Source organism: Lactuca serriola, chromosome 3 (genome assembly GCF_051521515.1).
Source record: "Lactuca serriola cultivar US96UC23 chromosome 3, Lser_US96UC23_V15, whole genome shotgun sequence".
NCBI classification, from domain to species: Eukaryota; Viridiplantae; Streptophyta; class Magnoliopsida; order Asterales; family Asteraceae; genus Lactuca; species Lactuca serriola.
This window is the reverse complement of record NC_136410.1, coordinates 10,370,366-10,388,215: the sequence shown is the minus strand read 5'-3', so window position 1 is coordinate 10,388,215 and position 17,850 is coordinate 10,370,366. Positions and strand designations below refer to the sequence as shown.

Here is a 17,850-nt window from a genome sequence, read left to right as displayed (position 1 = left end):
TATATGGTACATGTTATCCTATTCTAATATCATAGACCCTCAGATCATGACCTTTGATTCTATTACATCCGGTGGTCCAGATCTGTGCATTCTGGCACATAATAGTTAGTAGAAACAATATAACCTCTCTCTCTCTCTCTCTCTCTCTCTTTATATATATATATATATATATATATATTGTTATGCTGTCTATAACTAAATATTAATTAATTATAAAGTTAATCATTAAAAATTATGAAATCTATTGAAGCAAACCGAAAAAATAACTATCGTCTTGAAATTTTTAAAAAAATTAACATATTGTTCGCTAAATTAATAATTTTATTTAACAATTATTATGTTTAATGATTTTATATAAACGTATTTAAAAATTAAACTATCACAATGATATTTATATCAAATCTACTCTAATAAATGAAGATTTTTTGACACATGTCCTCTTCTCCTTCATTTAGACACATGACATTTTCTATAATTTTTAAATTTTTTATTTTCTACTTGTCATTTTATTGTATTTTTCATTTTATTAAATTAAAATTCCACATTTAATATGTAAGGTAATATACATGTAAGATATTTATTAGAAATGATTTATATATGTAATGTATTCAATACATTAAAGCCCTATTAATTTTAATAATTCAAAATTTTTCTAATTTTTTATATAAATTCAAACTTTTCATATTTTTAAAATTTCATATTTAATTTTTTTAAAAATAAACTCATGTAATACATATGTCTCATATCTAATTTATATATAATTAAAACTAAATAAACTATTGATTTAAAATTATTTTTAACTATTATGGTAAATTTAGATAAACTATTGATTTAACTATGGTAAATTTCAGCAAGTAAGGTTGCAAATATAATATGTACAATTTTAGCTGTTGAAAAAACAAACACCCCCGTCCACGTGATGAGCCGCTCAGCTAGAATTGGTTGGAAAAAAAAACATCCCCTTTGTATTATTGAATCCAACAAACCTTATATGGATCCGGGTCGGTCTAATTTTCACCCGCAAATTCGAAGTCAAAATGCCCTCCATCTGCGAGGGAAAAGCCCAGACAGAAGGAACAAGGAAGCCAATGGCGAACTTGTCAAGCGTAGTTTACGAACTCCGTGAGCGAATAGTAGCATCATCCTCAACTCCTCCCAACAAATCAGATGACGCCTCTTTAGAGCTCCGATTTCGTGCCGTTATCCCCAATCTACTCCACGCCTACGTCGTCCCGTCTTCTTCCGGTAACCTTTTTGGAGCTTGATTACTCAAAAATAAATGACTAGTTTCTTTAAGAATCATTACCATTTTGTATCTTTAAACTTATAGTTTCTTTGGTAAACGGCTAGTTACTTGATAAAAATAGGAAATAAAAATAGACTTCAGTAACACAAACTATCAAGCACAACAGGTTTTGCCACGTTTTAGTTAATGCGACTGTGATTTAATTTACATTCTTGCAAATAATGTGATTCTTGTTGATTCTTTATAAACCAAGTGTAAGTACATTAACTGGAAACGCCAATCACTCTATTTCTGAGAAAAGCGAATACCTTATATCCAATAGGGACAACTTTGTTTTGGCACTTTACTAAAATTTATCTTTTGTAGCAATTGTTCTTAAAATAGAGTTAGTTTATGTGCATACTTGTTCCTCAAAATTTTTTTAAGTTTTCCTGTTGCCATTACCCTGCCTTGATTAGCTTGATGTATATTCGTATATTTTTTGTAGTTTCTGTTGTCAGTTATACTAGTGTTTATTTTTGATGCTAAGTCATAAATCCAGAGCCTGAAATTTTCTTATCTTGTTAGGATTTGCAGAAACACATAAAGTTCACATGAAAATTTGATGGAATATGTAATGATAATCTGTTGAATTTGTAGCAGCATTCATAAGTATATTTATATTTTCTGCTGTCCATGGCATTTAAACACCCTACATTACATGTGAAATGTCAAATCGCCAAATGATAGATGTGTTTTATTCATTTTCAGTAAACATTATTATTTGTACTGTTGACAGGAGTGTGTTTACTTACTACAGTTGGTGCTAAAGCTATACATTTTGACTGGTCAAACCTAGTACTTTCAGTGTTCAAAATTCATAGTTATTCTAAACATAGAGCATGCCAAGCAATTACTTTTGCATGAGTATCCTCTTTAAGTATTCATTCTTGTTTTTTCATACTTTGTTTTTGCAGCTAACGAGAGGGAGGTGATTGCTGTATTGAAATTATTGACTCATACAGTCAAGTATTTTCCTGGAGTTTTCTTCCATGGAAAGGCCAGCGCAATTTTACCTGTAGTTTTTCGTATATTACCTTTTTTCGCGGAACCCTCATTTTGGTGAGTTATTGGTACTTAACATCAACTTCTAGAAATCCTTTATGATCTCCTCATGCTTTATGGAAGCTCTTTTGTTAATCAAAATATCATTATCTCAGTTGTTCTTTGTGCTAATGAAAGTATCATTCTCTCTTATGCTATGATTATTGTTATTGTTATATTTCTTGTCCTTTTATCCTCATTGAACTTTCATGCTTGTGTTACTTTTCAGCTCACGCCATGGAATAATTTTTGAAACATTAGGATCCCTATTATCCTTGCTCCGTACAGGAGACCGAGATGCATATCGTCAGTTTTTTGAAGATGCCATGGGTGCGGTTGAAGGTAGAAACCACAGACATACAAATTACAAAACTCTCATTATTGCTTCATCTGGATGTTTCACACTTTCACTAAAGCTGTGTTTGTTACACGAGATTGGACTGGACTGGATAAGCTCTCTAGGGCTGTTTTCAATGGGCATTAACGTCTTTTGCTCAGATGAGTGATTGAGAGTGAGTCTGTCCCATCTTGTTCCTCCATTTTGGGTTGGACAAAAACTGAAGTTTTTGTCTCCAAGGGCATCCTTCATGTGTAACAAACACAGCCTGATTGGACAATTGTCCCATGTTCATAGTATTTCATTCCTCTTCTCTTTAATCGGTTAGAACTTTTGTGAGGAGTGGTAGTTGGACTGATAAGCAAAGATCATAGCCAGCCATGAAAGTCTGAATCTTTTCTTCATTCAGTAGATCTGCTAGTTTGAACATTTCATGTTTTTTATGTCTGAATAGATCTCCCAGCTATAGCTTCAATAGCCAACAACACAATTAAACAAGATCAGGAAGTGTATCTGAGGTGTTTCTATGAGTCCCTTTCTGGAATGTCCAATGACTCTGCTCTCCTCAGTGAACTCCCAGCATGCATTAAACCAACCGATGGTTTTGGTATTATAATCAACCTCACAGGAGTTGCCAGGTGGCAACCTTTTGCTACTTGGATCATTAAAATTTCTTGTAAATGCTTAACTGAAGGAGCTTTAAATGTGGAAGGGCTTATAAATGTGCCATTTGTTTTGGCTGCCTGTAAGCTACTGTGCTATGGAGATGCTGCTCTGCAAATGGTTAGTTTGACTTTATTTGATGTTCAGTCTACTTTAAACTTGGCTAACCTCAAGATTAATCATTTTCTTTCTGTTCTCATTATACTTTGTACTGTTTTCTAATAAACAAATATCATGAAGGCTTGCTTTGACTTGGTGCGCATCTTGGGAGCAGTAGTAAATGATGAAATCATTCCTAGTGAAAACATGATTCTTTCAATATCGACCATACTGAGTGAAGCCAAGGATGGACTTTCTGTGTTCAGGTAATTATATATCTGGCTCAAGCTATTTTGTTCTCTACCATTTACACTGTTTACTTGATTTACATATCATATTACACTCTTGGGATGGGGTGGTGTAGGCTAGCTTAGGGGTTGGCAGAAGACTAACCAATCCATTTTGCAGAAATGATATCTGCTATTGCTTACCTTACAACATTGACTATTCAGCATTTAAATCATTGTTTTATACGGAAAAGAACAAATTATAGATAGTAAGTAGTGAACATAAGTTTGTAGACAAAGGGTTGATGATCAAGTTGTAACATTCACCTAGTTCGGTGAATGAACAAACTAGTGGGCTATCATTTTCTCAAATATCTATAAAGATGAGACAGCAGGATTTAGCATTTTAACAAAAGTGTCATCATCTTGTTATTAGGAGGCTAAGTAGAAAGATGAGTTAGCAGGATTTAGCATTTTTGTTATCCAAAAGCTTTATCTGTAACTGTAAGGTAGTAGTCCCACATAAATGTTTAGAGTCAACTCATTTAGCCCATTTCACTTCTGAAATTCATTTGTGGGTCCTACCTTCACATCATGGAAATGGTATTGAGAAATGAAGTGAAACGGATCAAATGAGTTAGTAACAAGTATATTTTGCAGGGATATATCTTATGATTCTTCCTTGGGTGGATGCCTTGAAGCATTATACTCCAGTTCTGCTGCTGATGTTATTAAGCTGACAGCCACTGATATCGTCAGTGTATTTCATCAGTCAATGCAGAAGACTGCAAGTCTGGAGCTCAAGGTGTGCTTAATAACTCTCTGCATCTGATATCATGGTTACTGTAACACAACATTCACTTACATAGTTACATATATGTTGGGTTTAAGTTTAACAGAGTTGCTGACTTAGGTCCTGTTTGTTTTTTACCCATTTTGGATAAATGAAGTTTAAAATATATCTGAGAAAATGACAGCACACTCGAGACATGGAAGGAATAATAAATAAATGAGCGCAAAACTGTGAAAAATAAGACTTAATTGGGAAAGATGACTTTCTATTAATTGATACCTTAATTGGGTGTTATCAGTAACTTCCACCTTAGATGTGCAATGCAATATTGATTGATACCTTTTCTCTTTTCTGTTTTCAGGAGGCGTTGTGTGGTGCATATATTCGAATTGCTAAAGTATGCCCCCCTCACATCTGGAAGCCTGAATTACTAATTTATCTCCTTTGTTCTCCAAAACCTTATTATGGGTTGGTTGAATGCTTTCAAGTGGTTGTATCTATTCTTGATCCTAATCTTGTTGGAGGGACAACTAACAGGGAAGATTATTCGGATGCCAGTGGATATGAACCAGTGAGAGTTGGAGATAAAAGACCACTTCATCTCCCAAATGCTTTGAAGAATAAGCGACAGAAGGTAGATGAATCTGAGAATCTCAAGATTGATTACCCATCTTGTGAAGGGAAAAAGGAATATGCTAAATATATAGGTTCCTCACTTCTTTCGCTTATTGAATGCTTGGAACCTCCTGGTGGAAAGGCTAATGTGTTAGAACCAGAAATTTCTTTGACTGCTCTTAGCATGCTCTGCATTGTTTTCAGCAAATACCCTTGGGCAAAATTGCTACTTCGAATTTCTCATCAGATGCTTAATTGGATTCCTTGGATTTCTGAGCAGGTATGGAATTATTTCTTGTAAGCTACAAAACCAGTTGTTGCCATGATCTAAGTGAGGGTTATTTCTTGCAGGCAAATCAAGAAAATTTAGGTGGACTTGATTTATCTATCTATCTTGAAGCACTTCACAGTATACTGCTTAAACACAGTAAGGCCTTTTTTTTTTTTTTCCATTACATGCAGATAAATGATGTTTGAAGACTATTTGAGAAAATGACAGTGCGCTTGGGGAAATGGAAGAAAAAAAATGAATGGGAGCAAATTTTGTAATTTAGTTTTTAAATATTTATGATTAGATCACTTCTATGGAGTTCTCCACCTTGACACTCTACCATGATTATAATATCTGAAAATATGCCTCTTGTTGCTGTAGGATTTCTTCCTGTAAAGGATGAACTTTTCAGCGATAATGGCAATGTTGCAAACCTAATGCAGTCAGTGTTGAAGATTCCATGGAATTATTTTCCTATGGCAGCTGACCCCTGTCTGCCATGGAAGACAAAAAGTTTCTGCCTCCAGATTCTTCCCATGCTGGGATCTTTGTCACAAAGTGTGAGTGATCTAGATGTTTTGGACTTGGGTCTTCAGGATGAAGCGGAAGAAGTTAGAAGTGAAGCCATTATTGCTATGCCATTGATTGGCATGTGCAGATTTGGTACATTGACACCGATTTTTAAGAGACTTGGGTAAGCAAACTTTACATATCTTATGCATTATTAATGATTATGATTTATGACTCATACATATGTGTAACACCCCAATAACATCATCAACTTAAATCCATGGTGGAAGTTACTGATAACCCACAACTTATGGGCTCACATTTCTCACTTTCTATCCATGTGGGACGGGTTGTTTCACTATGCATTTTTCCACTCATAAGAAACAAACAGAAACAGCAAACACGATTCATGTTCTGTCTAGTCCAGCCATGCATAATAAGCTGGGCCTTAATAACCTCTTTTAAGGTTGTAATATATCACCATTAGCCTCATTATGTAATGCAATTTTTTTTTCTGTATGAACGAAAGAAATATGTCATTCCTCTTCTTCTTTTACTCCCTTTCTTCATCTGGAGTTTATTTACATGTTTTTGGCAGGTTGTTGTCAGAAGAACAGAGTGAAAAGGTTAAGAAATCAATTGCCATTTCCATTGGGTATTTGGGATGTCTCTATGGATCTTGTGATGGCATTGCAAGTTCATCTAGAAAAAGTTTGAAATTATTCTTAAAATGGGAGAATAGTAAACACAGTTGGACGGGTGATAAGCTATTGCAAGGATTTTGGTGCTCTATGTGTGACAAAAGCGTCCTTCACAACCATGAAACAGTTTCAATAATATCCAGTCTCCATAATATCGAAAATTTATCACCTAAGTTGGGTTGTGATTACAGAGATCTTCTCCACCTCCTTTTCAGTCTCCTTTATGATGAATCCGAAGAGGTTCAACTTTCCTGTGTGTCGATAATTGGACGGGTCCTTGTTCATATGAGTTCAGATATTTTACATGAAAATAAAATGAAGTGGTTAAAATGTATTGATTATCTTTTGCTTCATAAATGGAAGTCTGTGAGAGAAGCATTCAACAGACAGATTGGTTGTTTCCTTGAGCATCGTATATTGACTGATTTGTTTATGGACGGACAACTTTTCTTGGACAAAATTAGACGTGGTTATGAAGTGGCCAGTGATCCAGAACTATTTGAAACCCTTCTTGAAGCAACATCAAGTATCATGGTTGCATCAGATATCCATGGTCAACTCTTCTTATCTTCTCTTATGCTATTGCTTGATCAGCTTGACAGTAAATATGTTACAGTGAAAATTTCTGCATCGAAATGTATACACAGTTCCTGTTTCTTTCATCTTAAAGGAGGTTTGGAGCAAATTCTTGCTAAATTCGTTCATATACGAAATGAAGTATATAATTATTTATCGTTACGGCTTGCAAGATCCCCAAAAATGGTGGAAGAATTTGCAGGAGGTCTTCTTGATGTTAAAGTGGAAGAACTTGTTAAAAAAATGGTGCCGGTTGTTCTTCCGAAGCTTGTGATTGGTCAACAGGATAATGATAAAGCGGTGGTTACGTTAAAGGATTTGGCAAATTGTTTGAATATGGATATGGTGCACCTTATAGTCGACTGGATACCCAAAGTTCTTGCTTTTGCTCTTTATCAAGCTGATGGGCACAAATTAGACTGTGCTTTGCAGTTCTATTGTGATCATACTGGCTCTACCAAGAAAGAGATTTTTGCAGCTGCTTTACCTGCACTTTTGGATGAACTCATCTGCTCAGTGGATGTGGATGATTCAGTTGATACCAGCATAAGGTAGATGTCCTCCCATCTGATTCTGATTTTGAATTTTTGAGTTTAAATTACCTGCAATATAATGTTATTTGATTATTACTATCATGTCAAAGCTACAAGTTTCAGTCCCCTGAATTTTGAATTTTGTGGTTTACATACAGGTTATCAAGGGTGCCTGAGATGATAAAAGAAATTGCAAAAATCTTGACAGGCAACGAGGATCTTCCAGGATTTTTAAGGAACCATTTTGTTGGTCTTCTCAACAGTATTGACAGGAAGATGCTCCATGCAGGCGATATTTCACTTCAAATTCAAGCAACGAAACGTATAGAAATGCTGATCAACATGATGGGTTCCCACCTTAACACGTATGTACCAAAACTCATGGTTCTTCTGATGCATGCAATCAATAAGGAACCACTGCAGAGTGATGGTCTTGCTGTCTTGCATTGTTTCATCAAACAATTAACAAAGGTATCCCCTTCCAGCACTAAACATGTCATCTCTCAGGTTTTCGCCTCGCTTATCCCCTTAATCGAGAAACATAAAGAACAATCTTCTCCTCATATGATCAAAATCGTGAAAATCTTTGAAGAGCTTGTATTTGAGAATAAGTCCGTCCTAAAGCAACATATCTGTGAATTTCCACCTCTCCCCAACATCCCCCCCCTTGCAGAAGTAAACAGAGTAATCGAGGAAGTCCGTGGAGTCATGACTTTGAAGGATCAATTGAGAAATATTGTGGACGGATTGAACCATGAAAACATAAATGTTAGATATATGGTCGCTTGTGAGCTAAGTAAGTTGCTAAAATTGAGGAGAGAGGAAGTCACGGTTATGGTCAATGGGGAAGGGGATTCTGATATGGATGTTTTGAGCTCTTTGATTACATCTTTACTTAGAGGGTGTGCAGAAGAATCAAGAACTGTAGTTGGACAACGGTTGAAGTTGGTTTGTGCTGATTGTCTCGGATTGCTGGGCGCCGTGGACCCCGCCAAGGTGAAAGGTTTTTCAAATCAACGGTTTAAAATCGCATGTTCGGATGACGATTTGATTTTCGAGTTGATCCACAAGCATTTGGCCCGGGCTTTTCGAGCAGCACCGGATACCACAATTCAGGACTCGGCTGCTCTGGCTATACAGGAGCTATTGAAGATTGCTGGTTGTGAGGCATCTCTTGATGAGAATGTTTCTGTTTCAAATGGAAATGTGTCTGGAAGGGGTCAGAGATTATGGGGTAGATTTTCTAATTATGTTAAAGAGATAATAGCTCCTTGCTTAACCTCAAGGTTTCAGCTTCCAAATGTGTCTGATTCTGCATCTTCTGGTCCGATTTATCAACCCTCTTTGTCGTTTCGGAGATGGATCTCCAACTGGGTGAAAAAACTTACTGTTCATGCGACCGGATCACGTGCAATGATCTTTAACGCGTGTCGAGGTATTGTACGCCATGAAGTGCAGACAGCAACTTATCTGCTACCATACTTGGTGCTAAATGCTGTCTTACATGGTACCCAGGAAGCCCGCCATGGCATAACAGAAGAAATTCTTTCGGTTCTTAATGCAGCTGCTTCAGAAAGCAGCACGATTCCTGTTCCGGGGATCAGTTCTGGTCAAAGTGAAGTTTGTATTCAAGCTGTTTTTAATCTCCTGGATAATCTTGGACAATGGGTTGATGATATCGAACAAGAGCTTGCTCTATCTCAGTCTTTAAAGTCGTCCGTATCAAAGCAAAAGATGAAGGATCATACTATGACTGCAACTGCAAGTTCTTCATTGGATCCAGACCAGTTGTCTCAGTGTAAAAACGTTTCCGAGCTTTTGTCTGCGATTCCAAAAGTAACCTTGGCTAAGGCCTCGTTTAGGTGTCAGGCTTATGCTCGGTCTTTGTTGTACTTCGAGTGTCATGTTCGCGAGAAGTCCGGATCGTTCAATCCGTCGGCTGAGAAGAGCGGTGTTTTCGAGGATGAAGATGTGTCATTTCTGATGGAGATTTATAGTGGTTTGGATGAACCAGATGGTTTGTCTGGTTTAGCATCTTTACGTAAATCAAAAAGCTTCCAAGATCAGCTTTTAATAAATAAAAAAGCCGGAAACTGGGCCGAAGTTTTGACTTCCTGCGAACAGGCTTTGCAGATGGAACCCACTTCCGTTCAGAGGCATTCAGACGTTCTGAATTGTTTGATTAACATGTGCCATCTCCAGGCAGTGGTTACTCATGTCGATGGGTTGATATGCAGGATTCCTCAATACAAAAAAACATGGTGTATGCAAGGAGTTCAGGCTGCTTGGAGGCTTGGTAGATGGGACCTGACCGATGAGTATTTAGATGGAGCTGAAGAAGAAGGTTTACTTTGTAGCAGCTCAGAGAGCAACGCCTCCTTTGACATGGATGTTGCAAAGATCCTCCGAGCAATGAGAATGAAAGATCAGTTTTCGGTTGGTGAGAAAATCGCATTATCAAAACAAGCTCTGATAGCTCCGTTAGCTGCTGCTGGCATGGATTCATACACCCGAGCATACCCGTTTGTTGTAAAGCTTCACGTGTTGCAGGAGCTCGAGGATTTCCATTCCATCCTTAACGGGGAATCTTTCTTGGAAAAGTCATGTGTCAGTGAACCCGAGTTTGTAAAAGTGGCCGAAAACTGGGAAAACCGTCTCAGGCTCACCCAACCGTCTCTCTGGACACGCGAACCGCTATTGGCTTTCCGGCGACTGGTTTTTGGTGCTAGCGGTCTTGGTGGCCAAGTGGGAAGCTTCTGGATACAATATGCAAAGCTGTGTCGTTCGGCTGGTCACTACGAGACGGCTAATCGAGCCATTTTGGAAGCCAAGGCATCGGGTGCGGCTAATGTCCACATGGAAAAGGCTAAGCTTTTGTGGAGCACCAGGCGATCAGATGGTGCTATCGCGGAGTTACAACATTCGCTTATGAACATGCCTGTTGAAGTCATTGGGTCGGCTGCAATGTCATCCATCACCAGCCTTTCCTTGGTCCCTCTCAACCAACCGTCTTTACCTTGCAATACTCAAGCATCAAATGAGAATCGCGATGTTGCCAAAACTCTTTTGCTGTATTCCAGGTGGATTCATTATACAGGACTGAAGCAGAAGGAAGATGTGATTGGTCTTTTCTCAAGGGTGAGGGAACTGCAGCCCAAGTGGGAGAAAGGGTATTTTTATGCCGCGAAATACTGTGATGAGGTGCTTGTTGATGCAAGGAAACGACAAGAAGACAATTCCGAGGTGGGTCAACGGATGGTTTCTTCGAGTTCCACAACTTCAAATTCTGAGAAGCCTTGGTGGTATTTTCTTCCTGATGTCCTGTTATTTTATGCCAAGGGTCTTCATAGAGGCCATAAGAATCTCTTTCAAGCTCTTCCAAGGTTGTTGACACTATGGTTTGAGTTTGGTAGCATTTATCAGAGGAAAGGTGCTTCGTCCAATAAAGATATGAAATTAGTTCATGGGAAGGTAGTTTCTTTCTTTTTGGTATCATCATTTTCAGTAATTATGTGATAAAAGAAACAAGTGGATCCTTACTCTTTTCTCCACTGGCAGGTGATGGGCATTATGCGCGGGTGTTTAAAGGATCTGCCTACATATCAATGGCTGACAGTTCTGCCTCAACTGGTTTCCAGAATCTGCCACCAAAATGAAGAAATAGTGAGAGTGGTGAAACACATCATCACCTCTGTTCTCCGGCAATACACACAGCAAGCCCTTTGGGTTATGGCGGCAGTTTCAAAATCAACAGTTTCTTCAAGGCGGGAAGCAGCTGCAGAGATTCTAAACAACGCACGAAAAGGATTCCATTCCAACTCTTTGTTTGCTCAGTTTGCCAGTCTAATTGATCATTTAATCAGGCTTTGTTTTCATGCAAGTCAGTCCAAGTCAGCAACAATCAACATTTCTACCGAGTTTAGTGCCCTGAAAAGGATGATGCCTTTGGAAATCATAATGCCTACTCAAGGAGCAATTAATGTTAGTCTTCCCACTTATGATGCAAGTACGACAGGCTTCTTTTCTGCTACAGATCTTCCTACTATAACAGGAATAGCAGATGAAGCTGAGGTCCTTTCATCACTTCAACGACCAAAAAAGGTAAACTTGTTTGTAACATTACATATCTCTATGCTTCAAATTGCAATATTTATTGTTCTTTGTACAGATTATTCTAGTGGGCAGTGATGGAATTAAACGCCCATTCCTGTGCAAACCGAAAGACGACCTTAGGAAAGATGCACGTATGATGGAGTTCAATGCAATGATAAACCGTTTATTATCCAAGTGTCCAGAAAGCCGCAGAAGGAAGCTGTATGTGCGAACATTTGCTGTGGTTCCATTAACAGAGGATTGTGGGATGGTAGAATGGGTGCCCCACACGCGTGGGCTTCGACATATTCTCCAAGACATATATATTAGCTCAGGGAAGTTTGATCGACTGAAAACAAACCCTCAAATTAAGCGTATTTACGATCAATGCCAAGCTGGTAAAATAGGTGAAGATGAAATGCTGAAGAACAGAATACTTCCCATGTTCCCTCCAGCTTTCCACAAGTGGTTTTTGAACACTTTTTCTGAACCAGCAGCTTGGTTTAGGGCTCGTGTTGCTTATGCACACACTACTGCTGTTTGGTCAATGGTTGGGCATATAGTCGGTCTTGGAGATCGTCATGGAGAAAATATTCTTTTTGATTCAACCACGGGTGACTGTGTTCATGTTGATTTCAGTTGCTTATTTGACAGAGGTTTGCTGCTCGAGAAGCCCGAACTTGTACCTTTCAGGTTAACCCAGGTCAGAACACATCTTTTTTAGCTCTTGATACATTTTTTTTTATTGAGTTGTTTCGGAAAGTAACCTTATTGTGTTTGCAGAATATGATTGACGGGCTGGGGATTACAGGGTATGAAGGCACCTTCTTGAAGGTTTGTGAGATTACACTTTCAGTACTAAGGGAACACAGAGAAACATTGATGAGTGTTCTCGAAACTTTCATCCATGATCCTCTTGTTGAGTGGACGAAAACTCATAAGTCTAGTGGAGTAGAAGTTCAGAACCCTCATGCACAGGTTGGTTGCATCTTCCTTATTTCTTTCTGTTATAAATAAAACCAGTTTTGCTTTTGCTTTTGCTTAAAATTAAAAAAGGGTTACAGTTTAATATGAAAAAAAGTTGAAAGTAGAATGCTATGGTGTGATAGAAAGAAGAAATGAAAGTAGATTGGTATTTTTTTTTGTGATTTAGAGTATTATTTGAAATTTCAGCGAGCGATAAGCAATATTGAAGCACGTTTGCAAGGAATTGTTGTTGGTGTGGGAGCAGCACCATCTTTGCCTCTGGCTGTAGAAGGACAGGCTCGTCGCTTAATTGCTGAAGCAGTTTCACACAAAAACCTTGGAAAAATGTATATCTGGTGGATGCCTTGGTTTTAATAATATTCACTATCTTCTGGAAAGTTGAACATAGATACATATCAATTATCAAAGCTCAATCATCAACGCTATTTGCTCTGCTGTGGATCCTGTCCTGGTATGACTAATAGTCAAGGGATAAATGCAGAAAATGGCAATGCAATTTTGTTTATTTGTTTGTTATAGCATCCTACTTTAAAAAGAGTTTGAAATTACAATGCTATATAATTGGGTAGATTTTTCAATGTACAAAGTCTTAACAAGAAAAACTTGAAAAACAGAATGTTGTAATAGAAAGAAATGAAGATCAGATGCTAAAATAAACATCAGCTAAATCAAAGTATCATGTACGTAAAAAAAAATGATGTTTGACAAGCATTTACATATTTGAACAAAACCGGTGCATAGAATTCTGTAAATGTGTATGCTTATTTATGAGATAACATTTTACCTTTTACAAATTTATGCAACAAACTGGTTTTATATATGAAATATGCAATCTCGTTTTATTGTAGACCAAAATATGCAACATTATAGCTAAGAACCAGTTACATCATGATGTGGCACCAATTAAATGCTTATTTATGCAAACAAAGTTTCCTTCTTGTGCCAATTTAGGCAACACGTTTCACTATTTTACTCATTTTGTTAAACATGTTACAGGTAAAATGATGCATATTTTCTAAATGTGTTCGACTATCATTTACAATTTTGGAAAGGGGTAAATGTTCGTTTATGCAAATAATGTCTTACATTTTTGTTAATTTATGCGACAAGGGTGGTTCTTTGACGGAATATGCTATACCATGTTTCATACTAGGAGCAAAATATGTGACATTGTAAATCGGTCGGTTACCTCATGATGTGGAACCCATTAAATGTTTGTTTATGCAACAATTTTTTAATTGTTAACAATTCATGCAACTGACACAAAATGTGTTAACCATGTTCTATGCATTTAAGCATTTTACTTGTAAAATGTTGCATATTTTATTTTTTTTGTTCTACATTGACACGTATTTTTTTTTATTTTATTATTATTAGTATTTTTTTTTCTTTCTAAAAACCACTTTGTTGCATAAAATGGAAGAAAGATGAAATGTGTTGTATAAAGAATATTTTTAACTTTTTTGGAAAAACAAAATCATGCATACAATTTTGTAAAAGCTAGTTATAAATGGTCAATGCAGCTTTGATATTTTCATGGTCTATAAAACTGGTTTACAGAGAAAAAGTATATTGTTTCACTATTTAACTTTAATTTGAGGTTGATGTCTTATGCTCAATGAAATCGGTTACCTTAGGATTTTGTACATGTTTAATGCCTATTTGTGCAATGTGTTTCATTTTTAACCAATCTATGCAACAACGTTTAATATTACATACATGACAATCATATATTCATTTTTTTTCTATATATATACATATACCATGAAGGACTACATTGTGGGAAATGTTGGATTAAATCATATGTTTCCTATTCCACTATGTTTTTTTGGCAATGTTAGCTTATAGGTTGTGTTATTATGTAGTTTGATGAAGATATTGTTTCTTTACTTATGGTGGTGCTTATGTCAATGGGCATACATAGATTCAAACATATTTTGGGCCTAAGAAGAAAAACAAAAATTGAATCACTCAAACATTTAAAATTTTCCATAAATAAACGAAATACTTTATATGAACGAAACACCTTTATAAATAACAATAATCATTTATTCTTTAATATAATCTACTATAATAAATGAATATTTATTTTGCCATATATCAATCTCTTATGAGTTTTGACACTTGTCATTTTGTAATATTTTTGAAATAAATAATATCCACATGTCAATTTTGTTTTTTGTTTTTTTTTAAATTTTAAAATTAAAAAACCACATAATATAAAGTATAAATGTAATAAACGTGATAGTAAAATGCAATTAATATGTTTTCTTATTTCTTATTTTAAAAAATGGTTATTATTTACACTTTAATTAATTTTTTTAATCAATCCGTATAATATATGACTTTTATACCTAGTAAGTTATATACGATAGAAAATTCACTAATTCATAAATTGCTTTTTGATATTTTTAAGAAGATGGAAAATTATTAATAATGGTATTAAGATCTTATGCAATCTCTCTTTATTAGAAGGATAATGTAAGGGAGCATTAAGTTGAAATGAAAAAAGTCATAATAGTTTGAGACAAATGAATGGAATTTTGGGCTGATTTTCATTACAGACCCAAAGTCTCTTTATTCCTTCCCGCCAAGTCGCCAACCTCCATAAAACCCTAGCTAGCCTCATTTATCTCTTAAACCCCTTACCCCCATTTCTCAGTTACAACTTATTACATCAATTTCTTTTTATCTCTAATGGAATCCCAAACCGTAAAATCGAACATAGTTCTGATCCTAGATTACGGTTCCCAGTACACCCATCTCATTACTCGTCGAATCCGGAGCCTATCCATCTTCTCCCTCTGCATTTCCGGCACTTCCTCACTCAAATCCATCACCGATTTAAACCCATCTGTAATAATCCTCTCCGGTGGCCCTCATTCGGTCCACTCCCCCGATGCACCTTCTTTCCCAGATGGGTTTGTGGAATATGTTGAAAAAAACGGTGTTTTTGTGTTGGGGATTTGCTATGGTTTGCAGTTGATTGTACAGAAATTGGGTGGGGAGGTTGCCATTGGAGAGAAGCAGGAGTATGGTAGAATGGTGATTGAGGTTGTAAAAGATTGTGGCGGGTTGTTCGGGGGTAAGAATATTGGTGATAAACAGGTCGTTTGGATGAGCCATGGCGATGAGGCTGTGAAGCTGCCTCATGGATTCGAGGTGGTTGCGAGGAGCGAGCAAGGAGCGGTGGCGGCGGTGGAGAATCCCAACAAGAGGTTTTATGGTCTCCAGTACCATCCAGAGGTAAATTAAGTTGGATTTGGGTTGATTAAAGGATAAAATAAAATAATCTGCATGTCATATCACTCCTTATTTTTGTCGATTTCTTAAGTATTATACCAAGACTCTCTCTCTTTTTTTTTTTTTTTTTTTTTTTTTTTTTTTTTTTTTTTAAATTTATGAAGGTAACACATTCACCAGAGGGAATGGAAACATTGCGACATTTTCTTCTCAATATTTGTGGAGTTGAAGCTGGTTGGAAAATGAAAGATGTAATGGAGGAAGAAATAAAAGTGATAAGAAGTATGGTCGGGCCTCAAGATCATGTTATATGTGCATTATCCGGAGGTGTAGATTCAACTGTTGCAGCCACTCTTGTCCACAAAGCAATTGGCGACAGGCTGCACTGTGTTTTTGTTGATAACGGTTTGCTAAGGTCAGATTTTGATCTTCCCTCACGTTTATTCTTCATCAAGATTCATATCCCTTTTGTCAAACTGTTGAATATGTTTGTTTTATAGATACAAGGAACAAGAACGTGTGATGGAAACATTTGAAAGAGATCTTCATCTACCTGTTACCTGTGTTGATGCATCTGTGCAATTTCTCAGTGAGTTGAAAGGTGTTACGGATCCTGAGAAGAAGAGGAAAATCATCGGGAAGGAATTCATTGTAATCTTTGATGCTTTTGCTAATGGTTTACAGAAAAAATTTGGAAGGAAACCTACTTACTTGGTTCAAGGAACTTTGTATCCAGATGTAATTGAATCTTGCCCACCTCCTGGTAGTGGAAGGACCCACTCCCACACAATTAAGAGCCATCATAATGTTGGAGGGCTCCCTAAAGATATGAAATTGAAGCTCATTGAACCACTTAAGCTTCTATTTAAGGATGAGGTTGAATTTTCTTATTTATCTACTTGTGTTTTCAAGTATACATTTTTTGAATACATAAAGTCATAAACAACTATCTAACAGAGACCTTCCCATTAAGTTTAAACTATTTACAAATTTACCCTTGATTTATCTTGAAGGTTCGTGAATTGGGTAAGATTTTGGATGTTCCGGTATCGTTTTTGAAGCGCCACCCTTTCCCGGGACCAGGGCTTGCTGTGAGGATTCCTGGTGATGTCACTCAAGGAAATGCTTTGGATATTCTTTGCCAAGTAAGATTTGAACAAGTCAATCAATTGATAACATAAAAGATCCTTAAATCTGATCTCTTTTGTGTTTTTTTTTTTTGGCATAAAAATCCAGGTGGATGAAATCTTTATCCAAGCAATCAAAGATGCTGGGATTTATGATGAAATATGGCAAGCATTTGCTGTGTTTTTGCCTGTAAAAACAACTGGTGTTCAAGGAGATCAAAGAACCCATTCTAATGCAGTTGCACTTAGAGCTGTTACAAGTCAAGATGGCATGACAGCAGACTGGTGAGCAATCAACCGTTTTTAAAACAAATTCATTCATTCCCTTATTATAAATTGGGTATTTTAGTCATTTAACACATGGATAAGCATTTTCTCGAAAAGCTTCTGTTTATTGGTTCATATGTTTGAAACTTCAGGTATTACTTTGAGCATAAGTTCCTAGATGATGTTTCAAGAAAGATTTGCAACAGTGTTCGTGGTGTCAACCGAGTTTGTCTAGACATTACATCCAAGCCTCCATCCACAATTGAATGGGAATGAGAATGATTCAATCTTTCAACAATTCCTACACTAGACTAGACTTGTTTATGCAGCAAGCATCTAGATTATTGTTATAGGTAATGAATTTTCAATTTTCAATTTTGTATGGAGTACAAGTCATATTTCATCCAATAAAATGATGGTATGCTGTGTTATTCTTTTTCCATATCAACCTATCTTAGAATTATTTGGTTTGATCACTTG

The 17,850-nt window shown here is 36.5% G+C and overlaps 2 protein-coding genes across 2 annotated transcripts; both read left to right on the top strand.

Annotated features, from left to right (window-relative positions):
* The first annotated feature begins 1,057 nt into the window (after positions 1-1,057).
* On the top strand, positions 1,058-13,463 carry ATR (Ataxia telangiectasia-mutated and RAD3-like protein). The gene is made up of 15 exons (XM_079029191.1): positions 1,058-1,245; positions 2,203-2,347; positions 2,559-2,671; positions 3,121-3,449; positions 3,570-3,694; positions 4,316-4,460; positions 4,810-5,343; positions 5,415-5,490; positions 5,716-6,028; positions 6,443-7,672; positions 7,813-11,125; positions 11,213-11,755; positions 11,823-12,449; positions 12,530-12,724; positions 12,920-13,463. The coding sequence occupies exons 1-15, from the start codon at positions 1,089-1,091 to the stop codon at positions 13,085-13,087; spliced, it is 8,013 nt and encodes a 2,670-aa protein (XP_078885317.1). The 5' UTR covers positions 1,058-1,088; the 3' UTR covers positions 13,088-13,463.
* Positions 13,464-15,268: 1,805 nt separating this feature from the next.
* On the top strand, positions 15,269-17,812 carry LOC145091458 (GMP synthase (glutamine-hydrolyzing), putative / glutamine amidotransferase). Its single transcript, XM_079029190.1, has 6 exons — positions 15,269-15,979; positions 16,141-16,391; positions 16,477-16,852; positions 16,990-17,121; positions 17,213-17,388; positions 17,523-17,812. The coding sequence occupies exons 1-6, from the start codon at positions 15,431-15,433 to the stop codon at positions 17,644-17,646; spliced, it is 1,608 nt and encodes a 535-aa protein (XP_078885316.1). The 5' UTR covers positions 15,269-15,430; the 3' UTR covers positions 17,647-17,812.
* Positions 17,813-17,850: the final 38 nt, after the last annotated feature.

Excerpts from the sequence above, each read along its gene's own strand:
- ATR (XM_079029191.1), top strand. The coding sequence starts at position 1,089 with ATGGCGAACTTGTCAAGCGTAGTTTACGAACTCCGTGAGCGAATAGTA. Across the intron at positions 3,450-3,569 it reads GAGATGCTGCTCTGCAAATG|GCTTGCTTTGACTTGGTGCG; the intron begins GTTAGTTTGACT and ends AATATCATGAAG. Across the intron at positions 12,450-12,529 it reads TACCTTTCAGGTTAACCCAG|AATATGATTGACGGGCTGGG; the intron begins GTCAGAACACAT and ends TTGTGTTTGCAG.
- LOC145091458 (XM_079029190.1), top strand. The coding sequence starts at position 15,431 with ATGGAATCCCAAACCGTAAAATCGAACATAGTTCTGATCCTAGATTAC. Across the intron at positions 16,853-16,989 it reads AGCTTCTATTTAAGGATGAG|GTTCGTGAATTGGGTAAGAT; the intron begins GTTGAATTTTCT and ends TTTATCTTGAAG. Across the intron at positions 17,122-17,212 it reads CTTTGGATATTCTTTGCCAA|GTGGATGAAATCTTTATCCA; the intron begins GTAAGATTTGAA and ends ATAAAAATCCAG.